Source organism: Musa acuminata, chromosome BXJ3-8 (assembly GCF_036884655.1).
Source record: "Musa acuminata AAA Group cultivar baxijiao chromosome BXJ3-8, Cavendish_Baxijiao_AAA, whole genome shotgun sequence".
In the NCBI taxonomy this organism is placed as follows: Eukaryota; Viridiplantae; Streptophyta; class Magnoliopsida; order Zingiberales; family Musaceae; genus Musa; species Musa acuminata.
In genome coordinates this window covers 39480799-39490203 of record NC_088356.1, presented here as the reverse complement: position 1 = coordinate 39490203, position 9405 = coordinate 39480799, and the positions used below count along the sequence as shown (strand labels likewise).

At 37.3% G+C, this 9405-nt stretch overlaps 2 protein-coding genes across 2 annotated transcripts; both read right to left on the bottom strand.

The window, feature by feature from the left end:
• Positions 1–1315: 1315 nt before the first annotated feature.
• Positions 1316–1831, bottom strand: LOC135644191 (dirigent protein 1-like). Its single transcript, XM_065161659.1, has one exon. It carries the CDS (start codon positions 1829–1831, stop codon positions 1316–1318), a length of 516 nt encoding a protein of 171 aa, XP_065017731.1.
• A 6727-nt stretch (positions 1832–8558) lies between these two features.
• LOC103994675 (dirigent protein 1-like) lies at positions 8559–9083 on the bottom strand. Its single transcript, XM_009415080.3, has one exon. The coding sequence runs from the start codon at positions 9081–9083 to the stop codon at positions 8559–8561; it is 525 nt and encodes a 174-aa protein (XP_009413355.1).
• Between the last annotated feature and the right edge of the window lie 322 nt (positions 9084–9405).

Sequence of the window (9405 nt, the reverse complement as noted above, 5' to 3'; positions counted from 1 at the left end):
GCTTCCTCCAACTATTGTGTAAAGTTCCCAAAGCTTGTTGTTTACTGTTTAAACCTTAGGAGGAGGAACTAGCAACATAAGAGTAGGAGGAGACCGAATCTGATAATGATATGTAATCTGTCAAGAACACGCAAGTACAATCCAAAAATAACCTACATTCTTATGTATTTATAAGCTTTTTTATCATATTTTTAATTCTATTAATTTTAGTCTTATAGTTAGTACCTTAGCCTCACAAATAACATATGTTATTTTTCTTGTGATAGTTTTCTCCTCTACTAAAACTTTCATCCAAAATATGATATTAAGTTGGTAGATCATTAAATCCAAACCCTATACGATCATCTGCAAGGATTGACATAGGTAGTGATGTATCAAGGAGGTCGGGATCTATTTTGAGTGGGGCCTTGCACACGAGGTTGAAGCAAAGATGTGAAGCAAGCCTTGCACGTTAACCATACATTGATTGACACACATGGACAATGGCATGGGTAGCAACCTAGCTTTGGTGCCTTCGATATCGGAGGAAGAGGGCAAGGGAGGTGAGGGCGGCATCAACTCATGTCAAGGTGGAGACAATGAGTGGTAGCGAGGGTGGGAGGCCACGGGGCGACAATTGACGGGATGAAGATCAAGGATAATTTTATTTTTAAAAAAATAAAACATGTTCAGTTCAAATAAATGAAAAATAATGTACTAATCAAGAAATGAAAAAAAAAGAGACCTTTTTGAGAAATTTGTCCAAGAGTATTCTTATCATTTTTATTTTTAATAAATAATATTTTTAAAAAATATTCCATATTAATTTTGAGAATAATACTAAGATAGTAATGAGATATATTATATGCCATCAGAAAGCCCGATGAATAAAGAATCCAAAGTGCTCTTTGAATTTCGATTTAAAGTTCTTTTTAAGGAAGTTATATTTATTTATCTTTATAAAATTCATGGTCATAAAAAAATTTAAAATTCACTTTTAGTTACTTTATTAATCTTTAATTAGTTTTATTTATTGTGATTTTGAAAACAGTGAAAAATTTGGAAAGTTATTTCAAGTCTACCATCATATAACTAATGTCTTCTATAGTGATTTGAGTGCAAGTACGTGGTGAGTTTGTTGATTCTCCTTTCAACTTATTTCAATGTTTTCCTCTGCATCTAGACATGACAAAATATAAGTATCATGTTGCACTGCGTTACAAAATAAAGCCTTGTACTTGTCACCATGGCTGACGAACAAAGCTTTATAGTAGATGTAGAACACGAAACAAATCGGTTTTATTGCAAGAGAGGGGCACCAGCAGGCGGCAGCTCATCAGTAGTGATAGATATAAGCATCGTGTTCGTGTACAAGTAACAATTCGGTAGTTCCGGTTGAGCTGATAAGCCTGCTGATAGTGTAACCCCATGCCATCCGAAACTTGCCGGTCCCTCCGATGATGGCTCGCTCCATCGTCTCGCCGACCACCTCGTTGCCGACGATGGAGATGCTGCTCCCGTCGTACTTGCCGGTGGTGAACACAAAGTTTAACATATAGAGGTACGCGGATGGGCTTTCTATGGACGCCTGCACCGTAAGATCGTACGTCCTCCCGATGAGCATCGAGCTCGACTCGGGCCCTTCCTTCAGGATGTTGTTGCCCACCCAGATGCTCCCAAAGGTACCGTTGCCGGGGGGGCTGACGGCGGTTACGATGGTCGCGTTGGGGCCGCCGTAGTAGACGTGAAAGTAGAAGTGCAGGTGGGTCATCTTCTCCTTGGGTACATCGCTGCTGACAGTGGCAACAGCGGCAAAGAGGAGGAGAAGAGAGAGCGACGGAGATGGGGCCATGAAGAAGCTTATGCAGGGGTGAACCGATATAAGGGTGGCTGGAGAGACATGAGAGGTTTGTTGGGCTTTTATAAGTAAAGGAGTAGGTAGAACAGTGTTCTGTTTTCATGCTTATAAATGTGTTAAGACATGTGTTTTTGCTTAATTCAAACTGATCCTTGTGTCAAACTATTAGAGTAAAATAAAAAGAAAAGAAGACTATATAAAAATTTTATTAAAATAAAAAATACTTAATATAGGCACCGTTAAAACATATTCAAACTTGAATGATAGATCGTCTCTAATCTTCCACATAATGAGTCATTTGACTAAGTCATGAAGTGGACGGTTGATTCATCAGCTTTGACTGTTACGTGACAAGAAGATTTATATTCAACATAGACAAAATGTCCATAATGAAAGAGATAACATACAAGATAGCAACACTCGATCGTCCCATTCGTAAACTATTCATGCTAGACTCAGCGAGTAGAATGCATTTTAGTCAAACTGCAAGCACCGAAGCAGAAACAATTCACAGCTTTGTGCACTGATGCATCAGGGGGTCGACAGAAGTGAAAGATCGGAGGCATCCAAAGCTTACATCTTTGATTCACTGCAACTTTTTGTAACAGCTCATCCTACTTTCAAATGGAGGCATGCAAGAACAAGATGGACGGAATCAGCAGCATATAGCTAGCTGAATGGCAACACCTGCAGTAATGAAACTGTCCAAGGTTGAAGGTGTGACGGATGGCGTTGGAGGTGGCGTTTCTCTTACTCCGTTGTTGTTGACCTACTCCTGCGAAGGAGGTAGAGATTTGGAAGAGCAATCGATTTATAAATCATATTCACATCCGACAAAATTGAAATCATACAGAGAATATTTATTATATTAGTATGATCCTTGTGCATACACATTCGATATTCACATCTGATATAATTGAAATCATACAGAAGCAAATTGAGCAAATTTGAGAAAATTGTAATCATTCTACTGTATGATGAACTGAAGAAGCAAATTTATGTTGGAGTTCCAAAAGTTGAACACGTGCCTTCTGGCTTTGACTGGCTGAAAGATGCCTCAAATCTATTCATGATTGTGACCACAGGAGGAATAATGGTTGCTGAAATTTAAATTAAAAGTTTTTACTAATTGCTTCATATAAGATTAAGATTTCAGGTTCATATAGCAATCATGTGCATGCATGCAAGATTAACTTTTTTGACTTTACAGATTGATTAATTTATTTAAATCTTATTTTATTGTCTATTTTACTATTGTTCTAATGATTTATGGAAAAGTTTGGTGATCCCTTAACGCATGACCATCTATTTCATAGAAAATGCATATTAGAAAAACAATGGAAGTAAATTTTAGAGGCCTTTCACTGCCTGTGGCTTTAGTTACCATATGCTCAATTACATCAATAGATTCCCATAAATTTTGCTAGCCAATCATAAACCTGTTTGGCTTTTCGGTTTCTCCTCAGCCATCCCATCATTAGCTAATTCACAAGGCTACGTTATCTTGCTTTTCCCATTCACGTACGCATGCAAGTCAATTCTAGAAACCATTAAAAGTTAGAATATGTCACACAAGGGCATCAAACAAATTCCAAGGTAATGTCAGCTCTGATTCAAATATGTTTAAGTGGCTAATGACTGTTGAGCTGTTCCACGACTGATATATCAGTCAACTACGTATTATCATTTTTATGGTTGATGTGGTAAAATTGGTAAAAACAAAATTGCCTTCTGGTTGTAATGGTATAGTCACATGAGAAGAAGAAATCTTACCTATTAGCCATAATAATTCGTAATATATCCTCTAGTATTGTTATATTGTGCATTGTTCTCATGCGGCAATATGATCTGCATACGTTCAATCGCCATGAGCTTCGAGCTCCAATCGGGGCCTTTCCGGAGCAAGTCATCGATGATGCCGATCTCGCCATAGTGGTGGAGATCTTGCTCGCACACCTACAAAATCTCAACATGCATAAATCCAATTTCTTCACTTGTTTTATCTGTAATCTTATAAAAATATTTTAACATATTTATTATAATAAGCCAATATATATAGTGATGGTGTCATGAGTACCATAGGCTGACGAGTCAGTCTAGTTGGTCTACTGTTGAATGTCTCTTTTTTGCTGACGTGGGGAGACTTAGTGAGGTGAGACAGCATAAGTTACCTAATTAGAAGCCATTTTATTAGTGAGAACCCGATTTGAGATAGTCGGGTAGGTGGACTGAGATCTTTCTAGTTATAAAAATCTTCCCTAAGGGTTGGGTCATCCGGGTGTCTTCGGGCAACCGACGATCCTATATGATAGGCTGACGTCAAGGGTTGCTCGGCGTGACCTCTATAGGGAAATCCGAGGGCGATATCATATGCGCAATGGAAGAACGTAAAACAAAAATCTTAAATTTCCCAAAAAATATTTTTCATTATGCGAAGATTGGTACACAAAAACTTGTGAAACTGAAAACCACATGTGAGATTGTTGTGTTACCTAGGGAGATCATATATCCCTGAATTTTTATAGATCGATAGGAGAGGATGAAGGAGGTCAACCACTCTCCTCTCCAGCAATGATCCACATGATAGGGGCTATGAAGACGCTCCTTAAATTGCTAGTCATAGGTGCCATACAACTCAATCACGTGAGTGATAGCACGTGTGACTTGACACACAGTTTTTTTATTTATTATATTTTGACATTTATCACTGCTTGTTGCATATATATATATATATATATATATATATATATATATATATATATATATATATATATATATATATATATATATATATATATATATATATATATATATATATATATATATATATATATATTGTGATGTCCTTGGATTTGTGCAATGAGAATCGAATCGTGATGAGATCATGATAATGAGACCGATTCACCTTTAAACACAGATCCTAAATAATCTCGATCATAGGTTTCTCGAGAGGGACATCGAGATAGTCGAACAGAATGGTGTGTTATATACCCGTTCATATGATGGATGCAACTAGTCTCATAATTGCTCATGTGAGAATACTAGGGATACAATACAGGTGTCCATTGAGGAATGAGTTTACTAATTGATCTGCTTATGAAATGCTGAATGGTTGATGATGCCTTATTGTTAGATAGCGATTTCATAGTCCTAGTGGTGTATCTAGTCCTTAGACTTGAGACACTAAGGATGTCATGTATGAGTGCTCCACTCTTTGATACCGGACTTATAGGTTTAGATGTCCCAGATCTAACATAGCCGGTTATCGAGAGTGGTAGTCAACCTTACGAAGGATATTGAGTATCAATAGATGATCATTCACTCTCGATATCATGAGAGGAATGTTCCATGTGTTCTTGCTCAAACAAATCCTTAGCTAGGGTCATTCGGATTGAGAGAGAAAGAGTTCTCCGGGAGAATCCAATTAGAGTGAGACTCAAGTAGAAACCGTATGGGTCTGACAGCACCATGCCCGGTATATGGTCTTTTGGATATTAAATAGATGAGAGACTATAGGTATACGTTTTCTCCTCTTTGTTGCTATCAAGCTCTCTACGTTGCTGCCCTTTTATAGCCTTTTTCTGCCTCTAAAATGCAGCCACCCACACCCCCCAATGTTAATTAGGGTTAGGTTAAGAGGGGGTGAGATGTGGGCTGATAAAGTCCACATTGGGCTAAATATGGGCTATCATCTCAACAAACACTGCAAAACAAAATAATTTTATTAGAAATCATGATAAGAGAATAATAAGAATTGGAACAAGTTGTTTTTCTTTTTGTCTTGTAAATTCTGTATTCATCTCTTTTTTTTTTAAATTTTGTTTCGTTTAGGTCCTTACTATTTTTTATTTCGGTAATAGGTGAGTTGTTTTAGTCATATACTTGATAGATTATTTTAGAAAATAATATATTAAGTGAGTTATGAAAATAAAATATAGACATATAAATTTTTAAATTAAATAAATTATAACTATGTATGATCATATGCATAGATGTTTCAATTATACATGTGGGTATAAGTATCTATGGAGACGTATCTCTAATGGGATGAGGACGGAGAATGAATAGAGATGAGAGATATTCTTTTATTATTTACACAGTTGTGAGGCAAGGATCGATATAATACTCCTCACTTTGTCCCCTCCATTAAAATGTAATTCGAAATGTTAGGATTAGACGTTGGGCGAGCCAATCGCCCACCTGATTCAACTAAGGCTGAGTTGAGTCAATTAGGAGCCATTTGGTTTAATTGAATCATATAATAAAATATCAACAAATATTAATATTTATATTTAGATATATTTGAAGTTAAAAATTATTATGATATTTAAATTTTAAAATTATTATTATTATTTATAAAAAAAATATTGTTGATTAATTTTAATAATAAATTTATTTTTAAAATAAAAATAAATTAATTAGTATAATATAGAATACCCTTGCTCCATTTAAATGAGGAATGAGATTAAGATTGGAGATGAGAGATGAGATTAGGTTGTAACGGGAATCCCCTTGTCCCGTTGACATCCCCTTGTCTTATTAACATCCCTGCACATATATGAGATATAATCTTTTAATAGTTACAAGGAGATAGGCCAAACGTGTTTTATTAATCATTTGATAGAAATTGGTACATCATTTGTCAGTAGCAAACCCAATGGCTGATTTCCATCAACTGAAATAAAAGCGATGATTATAGAATAGGCTCTAAAGCAAGCCATCCAGAACTTGTCAATGACCGCACCCAATGATGCCTTGTTGTTGATGTTTAGCGCCAAGAGGAAGGTCGGACTCTCCAAGGATGTGGGCATAGTGAGCTCCTACGCTTTCTCGATGAGCTTGGAGCTCGACTTAGGCCTTACCCTCATAATGTTTTTCCCACCCTGATGTTTCCGATGGTGTTATTTCTGGGAGGGCTAACCATGGTGACGGTGGTCACGTTCGAGCTATGATAGTAGTCGTAAAAATAGAAGTGAGGTTAGGTCTTCTTCCCTTTTGTATTTATGACTGTCGTTCTCAATAGCAATAATGTCAAAAGAAAAAAATGACAAAAGGAAAAAAAAAAAAGAGGAGAGTAAAGGATAAAGATGAGGTCACAAAAAAGTTTTTTTAATTAAATTGATAGTAGTAAATTCATCAAAAATATTATACCATATTTAGATCAAAACATAACATGGTGCATGCAAGATATAACCTAAGGTCCACACCTTATGAATAATTTGACTTCATCGGTGAGTAATTACTTCCCATCTGACGAGCTAATCAATTTTATTATCTCAAATTATTAACTAAAATATTTATATTTATATTATTAGTACTATATCTATTAGATTCTTATAGGTCATCTTATCCATTTTCGTTATAAAGAATGATCGTAGAAAACAAAATGAATACAAAAAAGAAAAAACTATGGAACATGACGTTCAACAGCATGAGGGGGCCAAAGAGGTTTTCGTATGGAGAACTCGTCACCACAACAAGAAGACACTTCTCCGGGGAGAAAAGGGGATGACTTGGTCGGTCTACAAAGGTTACTTGAAGGAGGTGCTTGATGTGACCAGATTTCCATGGGATGAAAATAGGGAAGGAAAGAAAACACGTCCAGGATAAGACCATTAGCCGTTGGGTGATCGAAACCTCGAGCAGTTCATCGGTTGGTGCCACAGCAGGTGTTGCTCATCTACTGGTTCATGCCCAACGGAAGCCTCGACTGCAACTTCTATAGCACCATGAAGCACTTTGAGTGGTCTGTGAGGCATGATGGAGATGAGGCCATGCAAGAGCTTCTGCAGGTGGATGGATGATTGGGTGGCGAGGCATGAGGGTTTTGTGGGCTTTTATGGACAAAGAAGTACAAGTACGCACAACAGTGTTTTTTTATCGTTCAAAATCACATGCGAATCTGCTTCAATTCCACCTCAATTCATTTGACAAGTCAAAACCTCATGATTTTTGGGTAGATTAAATAAATTAATAATACACAACATATATATCTTCTTGTCCAAGAGATTTTGTTAGGAAACTTCTTGTGGGAGAAGTACATATTTGGCCCTTCATATTATTATTATTATTATTTACATTGACAACTTGTCATACTTAAGTGTGAGATCTTCTTCTAAACCTCACATCTATCAATTCATAAGATTAAATTATTCTTGCTTTGAGCGATCCACTATTAACCATAAAAATTTGGGAAGGCCTAATTTATTAATCTTTTTTTAAAAAAAATATGAAGAAGTTATCATTGAATATAACTTCGTAGAAAAATTGGGATCAAGAAATGACTTATTGTGATGAAAATTTTTAAAAAATCTTTAATTTTGTTTTCTTTTATCTTTTATATTATTTATTTAATTTTATTTAATTTTAATTTTCTCTGGCTTCTCTGTTGTTGTTGTTGCGGTGGCACTCCAAGAACAAAGTACTGATGTGGATTGACAGCACTGGAAGATTAAAATCCGATGTATAAATGTCTGATTCGCTGCAGCTTCCTCTACATGTCACTCTCCTTCAAGTCTACTATCAGATAAATATTGCTCCTTTCGACTTATTTCAATTTTTTTTCCTCTGCATCCGGACATGACAAAATATAAGTATCATGTTGCACTGCGTTACAAAACAAAGCATTATAATTGTCAGTCACCATATGGCTGACGAACTAACAAAGTGTAGATGTAGAACAAGAAACAAGCCGGTTTTATTGCAAGAGAGAGGCAGCTCATCAGTGGTGATAGATATAAGAATCGTGCTCGTATACAAGAAACAATTCGGTGGTTCCGGTTGAGCTGATGAGCCTGCTGATAGTGTAGCCCCATGCCATCCGAAATTTGCCGGTCCCTCCGACGATGGTTCGCTCCATCGTCTCGCCGACCACCTCCTTGCCGACGATGGAGATGCTGCTCCCGTTGTACTCGCCGGAGGTGAACACGAAGTTTAACATATAGAGGTACGCCGACGGGCTTTCTATGGACGCCTGCACGGTAAGATCGTACGTCCTTCCGATGAGCATCGAGCTCGACTCGGGCCCTTCCTTCAGGATGTTGTTGCCCACCGCGATGCTCCCGAAGGTGCTGCTGCCGGGGGGGCTGACAACGGTGACGGTGGTCGCGTTGGGGCCGCCGTAGTAGACGTGAAAGTAGAAGTGCAGGTGGGTCATCTTCTCCTTGGGTTCATCGCTGCTGGCAGGGGCAACAGCGGCAAAGAGGAAGAGGAGGAGGAGAAGAGGGAGGGATGGAGATGGGGCCATGGAGAAGCTTATGCAGGGGTGAACAGATAGATGTATGGGTGGATGGAGAGACGTGAGAGGTTTGCTCGACTTTTATAAGGAGAAGTAGAACAGTGCTCAGTTTTCGTTCTTAATTCAAACTGATTTTGGGGTCAAACTATTAGAATAAAATAAAAAGAAATGAAGACTATATAGAATTCCATAATAAAAGAATATATATTAGTCTATCTCTTTACTGTTTTGTGAGAGAAAACAGGTCATGAAGCGGAATATAGACGCAAATGAGTTGATGCCTCACTGATGGAGTCGTGTCTAATCTTCCCGTTTACGAGTCATTTGACTA

Bases quoted from the DNA above. Each gene is read 5' to 3' on its own strand.
- LOC103994675 (XM_009415080.3), bottom strand. From the start codon at position 9,083: ATGGCCCCATCTCCATCCCTCCCTCTTCTCCTCCTCCTCTTCCTCTTT.
- LOC135644191 (XM_065161659.1), bottom strand. From the start codon at position 1,831: ATGGCCCCATCTCCGTCGCTCTCTCTTCTCCTCCTCTTTGCCGCTGTT.